Source organism: Nycticebus coucang, chromosome 17 (assembly GCF_027406575.1).
Source record: "Nycticebus coucang isolate mNycCou1 chromosome 17, mNycCou1.pri, whole genome shotgun sequence".
NCBI lineage: Eukaryota > Metazoa > Chordata > Mammalia > Primates > Lorisidae > Nycticebus > Nycticebus coucang.
In genome coordinates, this window is record NC_069796.1 from 46,333,544 (window position 1) to 46,353,642 (window position 20,099).

Genomic DNA, 20,099 nt, shown 5'->3' on the forward strand with positions numbered 1-20,099 from the left:
AGTAGTAACTGTGTCTGAGTTAATTATGTTCACTGTAATACAAGCATACAATATAGCCTCCAAAACATTCAAAAATAGAAAAATTTCTGGAATAATTCATGGTGTAGTGGTATCAGACTCACTAAGATTTCAGTATAGTTGCTGATGTTATCTCCTATGTTCCTTAGTCACACAATTTAACCTGGCTAAACTTTAGGTTCTGCATTAGTATAAAAGGAGCAATTTTTCATTTCGTGTTTCTTTTAGGATCAAATTCACATATAAGGAAGTAACAAATGTTTGTAATATTCTCATAATTTTGGTTTTTGTTCAGAGACTATAAAAATAGTGTTAATGCTAATTAGTCATTAGAAAAAAGATTTGCATCTATTTTTTATAGAGTTATAGATTTTCTAATATTATACATTGGATATAAATAGATGCATTTTATAGTTCATATTATTTAAAACTGTAGTTTAATATGTCCAGTCCTTTAAATGACATCCTTTCATTGAAATGTTTTTTCTTGTTGCCTGCACTACTCAGACCTATAAAAATTTTCTGCTGTCATTTTTTCATTTTAGTGATAAAAATGCATCTTTACTCTAACAAAAACTAGAAATAAAACTTTATCCTAGTAAGCAAGAACTTATAAAATTGGGGGAAAATACAGCACAACAATAAGGCATTTGTTCCCTATCTATTGAAGAAATGATTTCATTATCTTACATGGGAAGAAATCAGGAATGGAAAGGAAAAACCCAGATATCTAAATATATTTTTAGTTGGAATTTTTAGAATCACAAGCAACACTTACACACAAACTAGAAATTTTAGCTGTTTGAACCACAGAAGCCATCAATAGCATGGGAAAACCAGGGACTCTGATGTAGGGTCATCATAGTTCAAATCCCAGTTTAGATTTGTGATATGGTTTGGCTGTTTGGCCCCTCCACATCTCATGTTAAAACTTGGTCCCTAGGCCAGGTGGAGTGGCTCATGCTTATAATCCTAGCATCTGTGAGGTTGGGGCAGGTGGATTTCTTGAGCTCAGGAGTTTGAAACCAGTCTGAGTAAGAGTCAGACTCCCTCTCTACTAAAAATAGAAAAACTAGCCGGACATTGTGGCAGGCGCCTGTGGCCCCAGCTACTTGGGAGGCTGAGGCAAGAGGATTCTTAAGCCCAAAGAGTTTGAGGTTGTTGTGAGCTGTGACACCACTGCAACTCTATCCAGGGCAATAGAGTGAGCCACTGTCTCAAAAGAAACAAAAAAACAAACCCAAATAAAAAAACAAAAAAACCTGGTCACTAGTACTGGAAGTGGGAGGTGTTTGGGTCATGGGGAAGATCCCTCCTGAGTGACTTGCTGTTCTCTCATGATAATGAGTGAGTTCTTACTTTATTAGTTCACATGAGAGCTGATTGTTTAAAAAAACCACCATCTCCTGCAACCCTCTCACCAGGTGACACGCCGCCTCCTTTTTTGCCTTCTGCATTGATTGTAAGCTCCCAGAACTCCTCACAAGAAGTAGATGCTGGCACCATATTTCTCATACTGTGATACAAACAAGCCTCTTTGCATTATAAATTACCCAGTGTCAAGTTCCTATTTCCTTTCTAACAATGCAAAACAAACAAACCCAATTTGTTAACTTCAATCAGTTACTTATCTTCTCTAAATCTCAGTTTTCTCACTCTTACAGTGTAGATAATATTGACTACCTGGAATCAGAGCTGTCAGGATTTTAGTTAATGTATGTAAAATGTCTTTTAAAAAGTAAGCACTAACTAAAACAAAGTTATTATTACTACTCAATCATTCCCTTTCATCACTGGCGATAATTTCAAATGGATTATAAATGATGTAATCTTGCCAACAGGCATTCCTCAAATACCAATATAAAGGCAAATTGACAAAACAAACCACCCTACTGTTTTCATGTAAAAGGAAAGGAAGGGGAAACAAACCATCTCAGCAACTCAGCATAATACAAAACATGCCCAGAGAGGAAAACACACACCCCAAGTCCCTTCAAATAATCTACTCTATGCCCTGGTTGAATATCAACAGCTTATCTAAAAAGCAAAATATTCCACTTCCTATTCAGTTCCTTAAGAGTTTAAGAAAGACGGCTGGGCACAGTGGCTAATGCCTAGCACTCTGGGAGGCCAAGGTGGGTGGATTGCTTGATTTTGAGACCAAAGAGTCAGAGTGAGACCTTCATCTCTAAAAAGAAACTAGCCGGGCATTTTGGAGGGCGCCTATAGTCCCAGCTACTCAGGAGATTGCAGCAAGAGGATCTCTTGAGTCTAAGAGTTTGAGGTTGCTGTGAGCCACAATGCTACAGCACTCTACACTCTAAAAAAAAAAAAGTTTAAGAAAGAAAAACTTACAAAGAAGTTCAAAAACTAAATGGATTCTATGTCTAGAACAATGAAGTACATGTATCAGGTATCGTAGTAGAGTGACCAACAGTCTGTTTTGCCCAAATTGAAAATCACATATCTTGATAACTCTCTCAATCTTGGGCAAAGCAAGGGTCGATCACCCTAACTCTTAGGACATAGGATACGTTCCATGGTCATAGAATAGCAGCACCTGAAGTGACCAGAGAAGCCACATAGTCCAACTTCATTTTACAGATGGAAAGTCAGATCTCAGGTATGGGCTAACGACATCCTCATAGGTGCAGAGCTAACCCCAAGTGCTTCAGTGACAAGTGGACCCCACTATTCTAATTCGAAATTTGAAAATGTCATACAGGAGGAAGAATTCTGCAGTGGTGGAAGACATGGCCCTGATGACAGCCCTCCTGGGCTTCTAGCCTGTGACTTTGGGCAAGCTGTCTGACCTGGAAGGCCCAGTGTTCTTAACTAAACATTGGAAATGTTAGCATTGAATGAGACGGTGAAAATAGGCTTAGTGCCTACCTAACACATAAAAAACAAAAAATAAATATTTGTTATTGATACAGGGTTCTCTCATTCAAAGCTGGACAGGGGACCCTAGTTTTCCTAGGCTTGGGCAAGTTTATGAATGGAACACCCTGGCCTTTTGCCCTGAGCTAGAGGGACTGCATTCATTCCTTTGTCAATAATACTCATTAATGATGAAAACATGTTTCTGTTTGCCAAGTCTTGCTCAAGTATAATTCTCAAGACCTAATACCCCTAGATAAAAGAGCCTATGTAGAGACTCCCCAGTTAGTTCTTTTCCCTCGCCAGAAGCTCTGGTGTCTTTTACTTCTCTGTATTCCTTTCTAATTTCTTTTTTTCTCTCTCTCTTTTTTTTTTTTAGAGACAGAGTCTCATCTTTTCGCCCTCAGTAGAGTGCTGTGGTGTCACAGCTCACAACAACCTCCAGGTCTTGGGTTTAGGCGATTCTCTTGCCTCAGCCTCCCAAGTAGCTGGGACTACAGGCACTTGCCACAATGCTTGGCTATTTTTTTTGTTGCAATTTGGCCGGGGATGGGTTTGAACCTGCCACCCTCAGTATATGGAGCCAACGCCCTACTCACTGAGCCACAGGAGCTGCCCCTCCTTTTTAATTTCTAATAAAAATCCTGTCTTGCCACTGATCTGTGGTCTGTGGGTTCATTCCTTGAATCCCCAAGACCAAGGACTTACTGAAGAGCTTAATTCTGGTATCATTATTATCTGTAGTTTTTGCCTATTTCTCCTCCTCTATCTGTTATTAATATAATCCTCCTTCTTATTAATATTATTACTTGCTACTTAGAACAAGAAGGCACAACCTAGAATAACAAGACCCTTTCCTGGATTTTCACTAAAATCATGTGGACTTAAGAACATCAAAAAACAGTGCTTCACACTTGGAATTACTGTTCATATAAGTCATTGTGAACATGTGTCATTCTGATCTGAACAATTTACAGACCATTTTGTAAAAAGAGACCTTTTAGACTATGACAAATCCATGCAAATTGCTTTAGTAATTCAGCCTGACAGCACTCTACTGGGTTCTTCTAAAAGGCTCCTTTCAAAATGCTGTTTCTCTACCACCGTCCTCTAGGTCTTGAGCCATTTTCTATAGAACCAAAGCTATTAAGGATACTTGTCAAAGGATAACCATCCCAAAGTAAAGATTAAATATATTTTAAATGATTCTGTATACAAATGGTACAATAGGGTTTGCAGAATAAAATTCTGATTGACAAATAGGGCTTTGCGAATATATCTAGTTTTCTGAAGATTAGGACTACTTGGGAAAGCAAAAAAAAATTAAAAAATTTGTATTTCTTCCATTCCTCTTTTATAGTTTAATATCATGATTTGTTAAAAATGTAAGTCATTTCCACATCCAGGAAGATATAAAAAATGACAAGTTAAACTGAATTTTAGGAAAGTAAAACAGATGCTTTTGAAGAGCACAGCACCCTTTCCTTGGACGGGCATCAAATGGAGATGTGTGTACATTTTACCTTTACTCTTACGGACACATTCAGAATTGTTTCACAATCTCTTTGTTTGACTTATACCCTAAATTCTTCCATATCAGCCTTCTTTAAGCTCTTTCGTGAAATAGCCTCCAAAAATAGAAAAATTCACAATTCTGGGAGAAAATATCTGTAATAACAGCACAGATAGGCCAGACTGAAAAATAATTTATGTCTAAACAGGGCAATTTTTAAGGGGAAAAACACAACCTTCAGAACTTCGTAATTTTAGAAATAATATTTCAGAACAAAACATATATATTAATCCAATGAAACTTAATTTTCACCCTAAACATGAAAAGTATCGTATATACATGGTAGCCATAAAGTTCGTGTGCAATTTTAAATAGTTGTTTGTTTTAAATTGCACACAAACTTTGCGACCACCCTGTATTTATAGATTTATAGAGATTTAAAAAATCTCTTTAGGCGATTAAAGAAAAAGAAATATAATTTCATCCACTATATTTTCTATTGTCAGAGCAGAATCACTTGTTATTCTCTTCACTTGTGGGTCATATGTCAGGCCAGCTCAAGCTCATTACAAAGATGTCCTTATTACAAAAACACTAAGAGACAACAAGGAAGGGGGAAATGGCAGATTGAGGACTCATTAGTTTGCCATGTAATTGAGGTAAATGTTGAGGTCACTTCCTGTTCCTCCTTCATGTTCCTGGATCTCAATATGTGCATATGCTGGTACATGACTGTGTAGCTGGGGTGGGGGGTGTGCACACACATGTGCTCACTTAAGGGCTAGGGAGGGAACCAGTGACCTAAGGAGCAAATTAAATTGTTTACAGATGCATAAGATCACTCTTTCTTTTACTTTCTATATCACAACTTCATCCCATCTCTTATAAGAGTGATGATATAAACTAATGATGTAGAAGACAAAGTCAAGGCATGAATGTTTCTTTTTTTATAAGGTCAAATTTCTTTAAGAATTTAAATCATTTGTACATTTTGAGCTGTCAATTGTAGAACATTTGGTGGAATACTATGAAGATTTGACATCAACTAGAACAAGTTTATATCTCCTGGCTTTCAAACAACTTCACAGAAATGTTCTTTTTTAAGGTTGAATTTTTTATCATTACATTTACAAGTATGATATAGACAAAAGGATTAAAAATGTATGTCATACCCATACATACTCACATACCACGCACATATGCCATACAGAGGGGAAACCTACAGTATAATAAAAATGGTATTGGCTTTGCAATAAATCAGGTCTGGGAGTTTGGGAAACTCACCTAAACCATTTGTTTCTGTTTACTGTCCTGAAAACAGAAGACAACACCACATGATCTGGGGGTTTATTGTGTGAATTACATGAAGGGACGTGATTGTACATGACCTTTATCACATCTAGGATACTGCATTTGCTGTTTTCCCTGGCCACACTAAAGCTTGTTGGTCTCCTTGACCGCATCTTCCTCTCTCTTGCCTGAACAGCTTTGTTCATGCTGTTCCCTCTGGCTAGAACACTCTCATCCCCTTCCCTTTGCACAACTTGTACTCTACTTTTAGAACCAACCTTGAATCCTAATCTTTTGTGACACCTTTGCTGACATTCCTAGACTAGACTGTCTAGTTCATTTACGCCCTCATGAAGCTCCCTAACTTCTGCTATCACTTCCTTATCATCCTGCAGCAGAGGTGTTAGTTTTTTGACAGATGCCTAGCCTCCGCCAAATAAGAATTTATATTCTTCAATGCTGTAGCTGTGGCTTCCAGCAATGATCTTTTAAAATAGTGCTGATAAGTGTTCCATGAAATAGGCACTTTCACACTTTGTGTACAAAAGAGAGGTATTTTTATAAAAGTAACCCAACTTATTGGGTACCCATTCTGCACAAAACATTGCACTAAGTCCTTTCGTGCTTAATCTCTTTTAATTAACCTGACACTCCCCGGAGTAGGTACTACTGGTATCCATATCATACAGTTCAAGAAACAAAAACTCTGAGACTAAATGACTTGCACAGGGCCACCAAAGCTTTAGGTGGTGGAATCAGGAAACAAATGCAGGTCTGTCTGATGCTAACAATACTTGTGCTCAATGACAATGCCCTACTGTGCAAGTTTTCTAGAGTGAAATTCAAGTCACACTTGAAGCTAGGCCTGGTGGTTCATTCCTGTAATCCTAGCATTCTGGGAGGCTAAGGAGGGTAGGCTGCTTGAACACAAGAGTTAAAGACCAGCCTGAGCAAGAGTAAAACACCATCTCCACTAAAAATAGAACTAGCCCGGCATTGTGGCAAGTGCCTATAGTCCCAGCTACCTGGGAGGCTGAGGCAAGAGGATCACTGGAGCCCCAGAGTTTGAGGTTGCTGGGAGCTAAGATGATGCCATGGCACTTTACCCATGGTAAGAGAATGAGACTCTGTCTCAAAACAAAAATTATTCATGTGTTAATCAATGTTGTGGAACAAATGAGTATATGTCTGTGTATTATATATGTACATACACATATAATATTAGAAGCCATAAATATTCTTCTGTGCTTTAACTAATCCCCATTTTCCTTTTTTTTTTCTGTTAGGTATTTTCTTTTTTATTAATTTAAAATCATAGCTGTGTACATTAATGCGATCATGGGGCAACATACATTGGTTTTATAAACAGTTTGGCACATTTTCATCACACTGGTTAATATGGCCTTCCTGGCATTTTCTTAGTTATTGTGTTAAGACAGTTATATTCTACATTTACTATGTTTCACATGTGCCCTTGTAAAATGCACTGCAGATGTAATCCCACCTATCACCCTCCCTCCGCCCTCCCTCCCCCTCCTTCTCCCCATTCCCCAAATTCTTAGGTTATAACTGGGTTATAACTTTCATATGAAAGCCAAAAATTAGTTTCATAGTAGGGCTGAGTACATTGGATACTTTTTCTTCCATTCTTGAGATACTTTACTAAGAAGAATATGTTCCAGTGTTAGGTATTTTCTAATAAACATGTATTAGGAATATTTTAAAACTATGCCTAGCTTTTATTTGGGATACTAGAAATCAAATTTCTTTATTACTTCATATGGTTGTTTCCCTCTCTTGCAATCAATTTATGTCAAGTTCACAGGGTGAATAGTGAAGACAGCGTGACATGGACCGCGAGCTCACTGGAATGCTTGCTCCTCAAGAGCAGGGATTGTTTATTTACCTCTGCATCTCTAGCTCCTGGCTTGATGCCTTCCCCACTGTAGACAAATGATCAACAATGCAGGAATGCATTATTAAACAGATAATGAACTTGAGGTTACAGAATTTATAAAGGCTGCATAGAGACTGTGAACTTCAATCATTCAATGAAATTGGAAAATAAAATGGAGGATCTTTGTCAAGGTAATATCTAAAAGATAAATATTCTTAAGGAAGTTGAAGTTTCTCATGTAGTTTCTCAAAGTAATTATAGACATGGACAAACCAGGTAAAGCTGAACATTGAGTCGGAGTCAACAAATACTGAAGAACTTACTAAGTAGGAGACATTGTGATAGATCTCATTATTTTCTAAGGAAATGCTTTTTAAAATTTTATGAGAGTTATTTTTTAATAACTGAGATAAGGTCAAGAGTAAATACAGACTGCAGAGTAATCTTACTAAAACTCTATATTCCTGTTTTCCTGCTAATAGGTCTCAGAGCTTTGCATTAGATAACTTTTATGGCTTATTCTTCAAACTATTTTTCATAGTATGAGGTCTGACAATTAAGTCTGAGAACTCATTCTATACAAAGTGCTACATACCTCATTGTTGATATCAGTACTGTCACCTTCAAAGTACCCCCATTGAGAAGCTATGCACCAAAACAAGCGCTTAGTCCACCCTTCAAAGCAATTTTGCAGCTCTCTTTCTGGAATGACCATCAGAGTTATCATTGTATGGCCTATGAAAAAACCAACAATAATAATGACTGCCACTCACCAGATACCAACACACACTGACATGAACACAGCTGTGAGACACTGATATATCAGGGTTATTGAACTTTATAGAGTTGTTTGTACAGTGCTGCCAATGCAAGTGCATGGTGGCAAGTTTGCAAACTTAAATGTAAAACTTGTGTATATGTTTTCCCTGTCTTCTCTCGCTCTACACTAAACTCCCTGCACTCAAAGTACACTAAAATTTTTATAATGTCCCAAAATATTACACATTTTTTAATGGCTCCATTCTCCAGACATAGTTCTCCTCTGTGTGTAGTGACCCTACATCCATCCTTCAGGACACAGATCAAATGATGCCCAGGCTTCTGACTTCTTTAGGCAGAGCTAACTGATATAATCTCTGTTTTTCGATGGCTCCCACCTAGGAACCTATCACTCTCAGGCTGTGGTTTATGCTTCTATCCAAACCACAGAATCCTTAGATACAACAATAGTTTCTTACATGACTTTGGACCCTTTAAACATAGTCCTACACAGGTCTGATTTTTGCAGTATGACATGTCTTTGTTTTTTCCTTCTCAGCTGTTCAAGGAAAAGAATGATGGAAACAAAGATGTATTTGATTGCTGAACATCTTCTGTGTGCTAAATACTGGGTTCAACGCTGTATATATGATGTTCTTGCCCCTAAAGAACCTGTACTCAATGAGGAAAAACATAGCAAAGAATGGTCCAAGTAAAATAATTATAGCTCATGATGAGTGATCAGATGGAAGAAAGCAGGGTACACCCTGGAGAATGGAGGAAGTAGTGAGGAAACAATTTCAGAGAAGGGGCTGAGGGGAGGCCTTTCTGAGGGGGCAAAATGTGAGCTGACAGCCTAACGAGGAGGAATCCAGAACCATGTCATGAATAGGAAAGAGCCATTCAAATGTCCTGGGGTGGGGACGAGCTGGGTATGATCTGCAAAGAGCAGAAGGTATGTAGAGTGGAGTGAGCAGAGGAACACTGACCCTAGATGAAGTAGGACGGAATAGCAGGGAGGAAACAGCATAAGGTCTTGTCTCCTGGAGTAAGGTGTGTTGCTTTATTCTAAATGCAGTGGAACCCAGGACACAGTTTTAATCCAAGAATAATGTGATTGAATTTTCATGGTATTAAAATTTGCCTTGTATACTGTGGCCTACATTTTTAATTTTTAAGAATTCTGTGTGTGTATCCACACAGAACTTCCTAAACGATTTACTCGTTACTTCATTCTCCTTTCCACTGGGGGGCTCCAGAGATTGCCCTAAGTATGTAGCCTAATCTCCCAAGTACAACTTTGTGGCAGCATCTGAGTTTCCCTGACAGCTTTTTTAAGATAGGAATACCAACAAGAGAGGCTTAGCAATTAAAATAAAAAATAATAAAGCACAATCAACTCTTGGAAATAGGCCTGCATTTTATAGCCTGCATAATACAGTAATAAGAATCACTTTTTCTATGAAATCTGTGATATGCCAAGCCTTTATAAGGACAAATACATTTAAGACTAATGAGTAGTTTTACTTTAAGCAAACGTGACTGTACCAACAGAACGAAGATGCATAGAACAGATGTGAGAGGGGCTGGGCCATCACCTGGTAGCCGGCTTCTCATATTGGCCACATTTAACAGTTGCCAGAATCTGAGTGTTTATTTGCTCTGCGCTGCCAAGCACTGTGTTAAGACCATTATGATATATATTACCTCAGTTAATCCTCCAGTAATCAGAGCTGATAGGGATGACTACTATCAGCCCTGAACTGAAATTGGAAAACTAAGGCTCGGGGGTGCCTTGGCCAACATCTCTGATATATTAATTCACGGAGTTGGCATTTGAGTGCAAGACTGCCTGACTCCAAAGCCCTCTATGTCGGCCAGAACATCAAATTAAAGACATTTCCATAGACTTAGGCTTCAGCCTCAGACCAGTTCCTTGCAGTTTCAGTTTCCTCAGTGATAAAGTGAACATCATCTCCTCAGGAGAAAAAATAAATAATACAGGCCCAACAAATTTGTAGTGTATCTCCAACGCCATGAAGATAATCAAAGGGTTTTAGAAAACATCAGGCTTTACAAGAAAACAATGTGTTTTTCCAGGTGGCTAAGTTTTGCCTTAAAACAAAACAAAAACACCCCCCAAAACAAACAAAAAAAACCTCTCTCCCCAAATGAATTCATAAAATATTCTATTTTGTTTTCTTAAACTTAGTTGCTTTTAGCTCTCTTCCCCAGTTTCCCTGTTAAATGTAGCAATGAATTCTCTGTCCAACTGGGTCTTCATGAAGAGTTGGCAACATAAGGCGCCAGAAAGAGCAACTGCCTGGAGGTTAAGTTTCTACCCAGCTCTGCCATCAATTCACAGCACAGCTTTGAGCAAATACCACATTCAGACCCCACATGTAAAATATTGGGTTAGTGTGAGTTAAAGGTTATTCCAAGATTGAAAATAGTAGGGTAGAAGGTAGCCCATGACTGCGACGAGACAAGGAGGAAAATGGCTAGATAACTATAAAGTTGTCCAGCAATATTTGTGTAATGAACACATTACAGGGCTTTTGACCCTAAGGGACCCCAAACGCTCCAACAATTCAGCATATATTTAACATACACCAGGCACCATTACAGGATCTGGTAACAAAAATAGGCGAACAAAACTAACATGGTTCCTGCGCTTTGTGGAACTTTTTACATCTAGATAGATCAATCAGTGGGTGTCTGAAGCAGATAGTCAGCCACGGACACATTTTGTTTGACCAACATAGTGTTTAACATTTTGAAAACTTTTCAATGTTTAAAAATAATGGGAGATTGAAGACAAAAACTCTTGTTTCCAGCTTCTCTTTAAAAATCTGAATATTTGGCAGCATTGAGCCGGTATTTCCACATGGCAGGGAAATGTGGAGCTGAATAGAAGCTGTCCTCAGCCCACCCCCAAACTAGACTCATGCCCGCCCTCCATCCTCCCTGCCCGGCCCCTGCCCACAGCCAGGCACCCTCACCACAACCTTGTGACCTTTCCATGTAGGCTTAAGAGTGCAGGAGACTTGGCTACAGGGGGAACAATAAGAAGTTTATTTTGATTTTGTTGATTATTACAAAGGAAAGTACAGGAGCTCCTGGGGAGGAAACACAGAAACTTCAGCGGGATTGCCTTCTGCACTGTGTCCCTAGCCCAACCCCACCGACCAGGCGCTGAGTGTAACAATGCGTCTGAGGGCTCGTGGAGACCCGAGCCTAGAAGGTTCTCTCCACTAGTTGTTACGCTACGCTGGGCAAGTCTTTTCTCTGTGTGACTCACTTCCTCCAGCAGTAAAATGAAAAAGAAAACAAAACAAACAAATCTATTACAACACGGTGATTAAACTGGCTTTCCTGCTGAGACCCGTAAAATTCTCCAACCTCACTTGGGTCTCTACCCCAACCCCCACGCCCATACCCCAGGGAAGCCTTAAAGGAAATCTTACCTCTCCCCATCTAAGATCTGCAGGCTCCTCCCAGCACCCCACACCCACCACTTCGGCGACGCTGCCCGGGTCTCTTCGGGAGGTCACTTCAGGGTAGCCCGACCCCGGGCCGGGAAGTTGGGGCGCGCCGCGCGACCCGGCGGCTCTGGACCCGGCCAAGGCGCGGCGGGATCCCGGCCACACGGGCTCGGAGCCGCGCCCGCAGCCCTACTCCCCGGCTCTCGTCCGGCCTCCGCCGGCCACCAACGGACCCCAGACGCCTGGCCGGCACCTGCTCCCCGCCTCTTCTCCGGGTCCCGGAGCCGCCTCCCAGGGGAGCTGCGCGCTCGGGCGGCGCTCGGACCCCTCGGCAGCCGCAGGTGCCGCCAGCCCCAGCCTGCCCTGCCCTGCCCTGCCCGGCGCTCCCAGCCTTTCCCTGTTCTCCCTGCTCTTGGAGTTCTCTCGGCTCCTGCCACAAGGATGAAAGCATCATTCTGAGATGGGAGATGTGGAGGAAGAACCGGGACTAGGTGAGCAGTGGTCTAGTTTGTTTTTTAAACGAACCTGCATACCACGGGCACTGTTGGGAAGCTGGGATAGAAAAAGGGAAGAGAACTAAAACAAAGGCAGCGCGGGTCGAGACAACTCCAACAACTAGATCCGGGCTGAGGCCAATCCCGGCTGTTTGTACGCCCCCTGGTCCCCCGGCCTCGTGCTGACTCAGACACAGACCCCGGCAGATTTCAGTACATATTTGCTGGGTCAAGATAAGTAAGGGCCTTTGTTTCTTTTTGTTTGTCTCACTCAGCTTCTAACAAACTAACTGCCTTTATGGTTCGCTTCATCTCCACAAGGATTTTTCGTCAAGGCGTTTGAATATTTTTACACAGAAAATTAAAATGTGTTCTGTTCACGCTGTGGACTGCTATGCAGCACTTAAAAAGCTGACCGTAGAGATCAGCACACTTAATGCCTGGACCTCAGAAATATGATGGTAATGAGCACAGCAAAGTGCAAAATATTATCTCTTCTGTCCAGTGCCGTTTAGGTGACTTATTTCAAACGTTTTTTTTGTGTGTTTGCAAAAATGGTAGAAAGAGGACTGTACAATGTATTTGAGATTCTTTTTCTTTGTTAATTTTCTTTTCTTTTTTACTTTCTTTCTTTCTTTTTTTTTTTTTTCTGTGACAGTCTCAAGCTGTTGCCCTGGGTAGAGTGCAGTGGTGTCACAGCTCACAGCAACCTCAAACTCTTGGGCTTAAGCGAATCTCTTCCTTCAGCCTCCCAAGTAGCTGGGACTACAGGCGCCCGCCACAACTCCGCTATTTTTTGTTGCTGTTGTGGCAGTTGTCATTGTTGTTCAGCTGGCCTGGGCCGAGCTGGAACCCTCCAGCCTCGGTGGCCTTACCCACTGAGCTACAGGCACCACCCTGCGATTCTTGATTGTAGATGTTTAGGAAGTATGAAAGAGGAATCAATTTGGCACGAAGGTTAAAGTGGAAATGTTTACCTAAACATCTTGTATTAAAATGTGAAGCAAAGCTGAAAAAATATAAACAATGGTTAACTGAGTGTTGTTAATTTAGGAGTTTTTCATGTTTTTTTTTCTTTCCTGTGTTTCTAAATATTGCTCACTTTAAGAAGCTCTGCTTTTCAAAATGCAGACAAAATAACATTCTGTGACAATGAAATCTCAGTGTTTCTATCAGAAGTTGCAACTTTCTTGCATCACGCCCTGTGTTCTCCAGTTCTGGAAGACAACACCTCTTTACCTCAGGAGCCTTGGCTATTCAGAGAAGCTTGCTTGTTGATATCTCCCACAAGAATAGGCCAAAGATGACAGTAGTATTAGGGAACTAGTTCCCAGTTACAATCTGATAAATTTCTCTTTCTTTTGTATTTTCTATGTTTATAATTTTCATTTCCATGGATAGTAGCTGTCTTCTTAAAATGATGCTTAGGGTGACACTGCAGATAGTACTAGGAGGTCAAGGAAGTTGGGGGGTTTGGTAGAAGACCTAGGATCTGTTCAGCAGACGGGAAAGGATGTGTCTCTATTTTCCTGTCAGAGAAAGGTTAATATCTTTATGGATATGGATGAAAGTTATCTAATTTGGTTATCCACATGGGGGAGAAAATGAAAAAGACCATTACAAACTGGGTTGTGTCTGTGAGGTGCAGCAGTGAAGACATTAAGTCACCATCCAATATTTCCATCGGCCTGGCTCACCCCAGCCTGTGCATATTTTATTCCCACTAAAAATCACTGGATCTGTGGCAAACAAAATTGTCTATACAACACGGAACTCTGAAATGTGGAAAATTGTGATAATACACCTTCCTCTTTCTCTTTCTGATTTGACAACTTGCAAGGTCAGAGTTTGGTACATTGTATGTTGCAGGGAAACCGGCTACTTGAGAAAACCTGAGGTGTGAAGAAAAATATAAGAATGGCAGGACTGGGGTGTGGTGTGAACTACATGTGCTCAGGTTTTAAGCACAAAATAAAAGAGAATGTAGCCGTAGTCTGTGGCTAACAGTTGCACTTCCTTAAATTAATGTTCTTTTTAGGACCATTCATCTCTTTCTAGTGCCTTTGGTGGTGCAGGCCTTATATTATTCTCCACTTATTCTGGATTTTAAATGCAAGAATAAAATATGAAATAGCCTATTTGCTTCTTCCTAAGGCACAGTGAAACACAGAGGGCATGCCACTTGTTTCTTCTTAACTTCTTTGTCTGCTGGAGTTCAAAGCCTTTTGATTTTTTAGCTTGGAGAGAAAGTTGAGTCCTATCTTCCTGGACCTCAATAATCCCAGTGAGCTTCCCTCAGCCACCTGTTACCACCTGCTCCTACCCTCTCCCCTCTCCCGAACCATTTAATTGGTTGCTTCCTAATTGCTGACTCTTTTCTTTGCTCTTCATTAAATGATTTTTTTAAAGTCCATAAGGCACTTTGCCAGCAGTTGGCTTTTAGTGTGAACAGTAGCATTTTCTTAATGAGTCTGCATTCCAAATTAAGGCCTTACTTACATTTTCCTAATGGGAAAATGAGCTTTCCTTATACATTTGCTAAGGAGCTTCCCCAGTGCTTTTGCAATAACTCATCCTTAACACTTTCTCCAATTCTGCCTCTAATCTCTATCTCCTTCAAGTGTAGAAAGTCCAAGAAGAAATCAATCAGAAGTTATCAACTCTTTTAAAAATATATGTACAATTAGGAAATAAATACTGCTACTATCAAAAATAGGAAGAGCTAACATTCATTCTTTGCATAATATGTGCCAGGCATTGTGATAATGGCCTTACATACGTTGTATCAATAACTATATCCATGAGCCATATTTGTCCCAAGCATGAAATTTTCTCAAGTCGTACTATTAAAGTACTATTTTGTATAAGATCGGACCTTTACTCATTTTTTGGTTGATCTGAATATCTGGTCCCCTAAACCCATGATTTTACTTGTCAATAATCTGTTTGATCTAAGAGCAACTATCTCTTTTAAGTGAAGTCAGTGTCACCATTGTCCTCACAAAATACTGATGTCATATACCTGGTCTGGATCACTCCTTTGCATTACCTGGCTGGCTTTTATAGGTTTCTAAACCTGTGATGCCTGTAAGTTAGGTAAGCATTGTTATTTCCATTCTGGAGGGAAGAGGTTAATTAACTAAGCCATTATCAGTGTCCGTTTTAGAACCAGAATGCTACATTTCTACCAATTTCAGGTATACCAATTGTCATTATGTTTTTAAATGGAAGAAAGCTATAAGCATACTTTTTTCAGCATTTTTTATCTTTCAGATGATCATTTAATTTGAATTTCAGATTAGCCACCAATTATTGAGCACTTAAGCTGTGAAAATGCTTTATGTATTATATTAACCGTGAGTGTATCATACATTTATGTAACCCAATAGTTATTTTACATATGTATAAGTAAGTATACATAAGTATAAAGGGTTTTATATATATACATATAAATGTGTATCATATATTTAATTTAATATATAAAGAGTTACATATATGTATATAATGTTCAACTCTCTAAATTTAGAAGAGGAACAAAGAGAAATATGTTTAGAGGAATTCAGCAAATTGCGATAAAGCTTAAACCAGAATTTGCACCTTTTCCAATGTAGTACCTTCCAGGCTGGGGGAAAGAGATTGCAAATACATCTTTTTGCCTAAAAAAGGTTAAAGTTGTTGGTCACACAACAGCAACAACAAAAAAAGAGTTTAAAATTAGTGCATTTTCCTCAAAAATACAGATTCACACTAAAATATTTTCATTTTTATTGTTGTTAAATAAAGCTTTGCTGACCTCATTTGAAACTTTTCTTTAAACTTTGAAAACTAGTTTGCTTTCTTCCTGCTTTGTAAGTCCAGATCTGCCTACTGATAAGTATTGAATGTGGTCTACTGTTGCTTGATGTTTTATTTCTGAAATCATCTTTTCCAGTGCAAAAGTTTCCACTGCAGTGATACAGATTAGGTTAATATTTCAGCCACAGTCTGTACTCAGGGTGCCTAGCACGCACCATATTATTAGGATACCGTTTCTTTTTCTTTTCTAGCTATCCAGCTAAGGCTTCGTGACCTGTTTTGAGTGAAGATGAATGTTTCTTCCAGGATGATGTAACTAGAGGATCCAGGTCTAGGCAGACGCTACCATGGGAGCCAACACTTCAAGCAAAGCACCAGTGTTTGATGAAAATGAGGATGGTAAGAAATGTGGGATAATGGTACACGAAGAATAGAATTTTGCAAAGTTAAAGTATAAGCAAGCTCCTAGTTTCATAAGAAAAGTGCAAGCAGAGTCTGTAGGCCTTTAAGGTAAAGGGTGGTAGAGCAGCAAGGACCAGCCTAAGGACCTTATCTTCTAATATCTGGATTTTACCTTTCACTTTCCCTGCAAGCTTTGGTGGCCTTCTTAATCTCCGTCTGCTATACCAATGTCCTCCTTTTTCCAAAGAGAACTTTGGTTGGGCACGTGATAGATAATTAAACGATTTATTTGTCCTTTGTGCTGTTTCTTGGACAGTTGAATTTACCCCTGTTGCTGTTTGTTATAGAAATTTCTTATATTATTAAAATGCATGCGAATGATCATCAATATTTGTAATATTGTGGAATAGCATTATGCAAGGGAGGTGCCTTCTGAATTTCTAACTGCTATGTTTCTGTATCCTGGACAAATTTCACTAGGGTAGGTCATAGGAAAAAGTCCATTTTATTACAGAAAAGTGAAACTTTCAAGGCCAGGCTCAGCAAGATAAGTAAAGACATGAGTCTCTCGGTACTCTCATCATCCTATAATGAAGCGTGATGAATGGGGCGGGGCATGGCCTCCCCAGGTGAGCAGCCTGGTTGGTGTATGCAGGGTGGCAGCTATTTGTAGGTTGCCTGGGAAAAAGAAGGCTGCAGGTCTCAGGTAGCAAGTTGTCCAGGCCTTTGAGAAGGGTCCCTAGAAATAACTTCTAGAGAGTTCTGCTAATTGGATCTCAAAGGACAAGGATGAACTGAAATTCAGGAGCTCTCACACTAGTCCTCCCTGCCACCTCACTCTGAGTGATCTTACAGAGTGACAGAGTAATGGTGGGAGGCTACTTTAGATAGGATGATTAGGGTTGGCCTTTCTAAGGTGGTGACATTTGAGCTGAAGCCTGAAAGATAAGAAGAAGTCAGCTATGAAATGACATGAGAAGAGTAGACCAAGTATAAGGAAAAAATGTACAAAGTCTAAATAATGACAGAATTGGGAATGGATTGTTTTCTCCATCCTAACATCCTATGATGCTCACAGTTTTGTTAAAGGGATTGTAATTAATTGCCATGTTACAAAATCATTGAATTTGCGGGAGAAAAAGTACACCATTCTGGGGGAACTTGTGCTTTTTTTAATTTTGTTATTCAGTAAATCCTGTAAGTTCATTTGGCTTCTTGCATAACTGCATTGAGCACAAGGTAAAATTTTATTTGATTAATGTAAAGCTTCTGATCAAGAAGAAAACAACACCAAAGCACTGATTACTTAAAGAGCAATAATGCCAATGTCAGTTTTGATATCCATATTTTTATGCAAATAATCAAACTGGGCCAGAATCTAGGGCACTAAAATGAGCCAATTTAATTATTTTAAAAATATGGTTGTAAAGAATCCCAATGTGTGATAAAATGTGTATAATATTTCCTTCAAATTGTTTAATATTCCCAACACATAGATGTGAGAAGAAAATTTAACCAATTTTCCCAAGCAACATTTTGAGAATTCTTTCTTATGAAAAAGTGTTTTTGTTCACTTTGAAGGTAATTAGGAGTAAGATACGATGTTGGATGTCCCTTGAGATAAGCTATTCTTGATAGAATACCTCCTGACACTTGTATTTCATGTTGTTCCATCTGACGTCTGATCTTGAGCCAATCGTTTTATTACTTCCACTGATCTTTAGTGAAAACTAAGTATAAGATTCACAGTCTATTGAACAGAATGGGCTTGCTATCTTTTACAAATTAGATCTCAAATTAGACTATTGTTTTGTTTTGTGCTTTTAGACTTTTATATTTTAGAGCAAATCTAAGTTCTAATTACTTTTTTTATCAAGGTAAAATATATATAACAAAATGTACCATTTTAATTGTTTTTAAGTGTACAATTTATGACATTATTTACAATATTGTGCAACCATCACCACCATCCATCTCCAGAACTATTTTATCTTCCAAAACTGAAACTCTGTACTCATTAAACAATAACTTTCCCTTTCCATCCTTAACTCCCAGTCCCTGGCAACCACAATTTTACTTTATGTCTCTATGAATTTGACAACTTCTTGTATGTGTGGAATCATATAATATTCATCCTTTTGTACCTGGATTATTTCACTTAGCATAATGTTTTCCAGGTTTTAACATGTGTTAGGATTCCCCTTTTTTTAAAGCTGAGTAATAGTCCACCATATGTATGTACCACATTTTGCTTATCCTTTCATTGATTGATGGACATTTGGTTGTTCCTACCTTGTGAGTATTATGAATAATGCTGCTATAAACATTGGTGTACAAATACATGTTCAAGTACTTGTTTTGAGTTCTTTGGGGTATATATCTAGCAAGGGAATGACTGGATTGTATGATAATTTTTTGTTTAATATTTTGAGGAACCATTATACTGTCTTCTTCTTAATTAATGTTTTGTGTTTTAGTAATGGGAAACAGCCTCGCATGATGGGTTAGTACATTGGAAAGGCACACATACACACATACACAGGTTCAAATCTCAGCTGTGCCAAGTGCCAGTCAGCCTCATGTTTCTTTGAGAAAAATCAAAGGAGCCTGATCAACTATTATCAGACACTAGAGTTAATTTGTCTGATTATAAAGTGTTCTAAAGGGACTTGAGTTACCAGGAAAAATTTCTAAATTTAAATAATCACTAGTGAATTAATTTGTGGAAAAACCCTTCTCTTGTGCAAAATATTTGATGTCCGTGAGCCTCAGTTTCTTCCCATGTAAAAGGAAAGTAGTCATTGGCACACTTCATTGAGTCATTGTGAGGATTAAATAAATAAGGCAAGCAAAATACTCAGCAAGATGTCTCACGTAGAGTAACCACCCAGTTAAAGCTAATTGATAGTATTGTTTATTAGCATCAGAGTCTCTTGGCATGAACTCTTTGAAGTACTTACTTCAACTTTTGAAAGAAACAAACTTGATTAAATTTAACTCTGTGGATGCTGTAGTCAGTTGACCTACTCAGGAGTTTATTGATTGAATTGGATTGATGAATGGCAGATATTATGGATTCTGCAAAAACCTATATAAAAAAGTCCTTTAAAAGAAGCCAAGTTATTGACTTCACGAAAACACAATCTCATCTGCTTCATCTTTTATCCCCTCTGGGATTATTGTATTTTCATTTAAGGCAAAATCCAGAACTCTTTGAGATAAAAATCAAAGAGTTTTACTTTTTAAAATGTAAGCCCAAACTACCTTTTAAAACTACATTTTGAGAGTCTAATAATTGAAGTTTTCAGGCTTATTCAGAAAAAGAAAATCTTTAATAACAGGACAAAGTAGACTTGTTTATAGTTTAGGGTCTAGGCCATAGGAGAAAGTCTTACAGTCATTCATTTGTGTAACCAAGCATGTACACAGAATGTAACGGTGATACAGCAGGCTTCGTTAAACTAAGCCATAGTCTTCATCTCAGAGGAGAGTGTTGTTGTTAAGAAAAGTTGACCACAGGTTAAAAAGCTGCTCCAACGAGTTCATCAATGCCCTCAGTGTGCAGA

The 20,099-nt window shown here is 38.9% G+C and overlaps 1 protein-coding gene across 3 annotated transcripts in view; it reads left to right on the top strand.

The window, feature by feature from the left end:
• Positions 1 to 12,196: 12,196 nt before the first annotated feature.
• STK32A (serine/threonine kinase 32A) overlaps positions 12,197 to 20,099 on the top strand; it is a 157,075-nt gene continuing 149,172 nt past the window's right edge. For all 3 annotated transcript variants that reach the window (XM_053566321.1, XM_053566320.1, XM_053566319.1), the window contains exons 1-2: positions 12,197 to 12,333; positions 16,383 to 16,530. In XM_053566321.1, the coding sequence (XP_053422296.1) occupies positions 16,479 to 16,530 (52 nt within the window). In that variant the 5' untranslated portion in view covers positions 12,197 to 12,333; positions 16,383 to 16,478. The remainder of the gene's footprint in view (positions 12,334 to 16,382; positions 16,531 to 20,099) is intronic.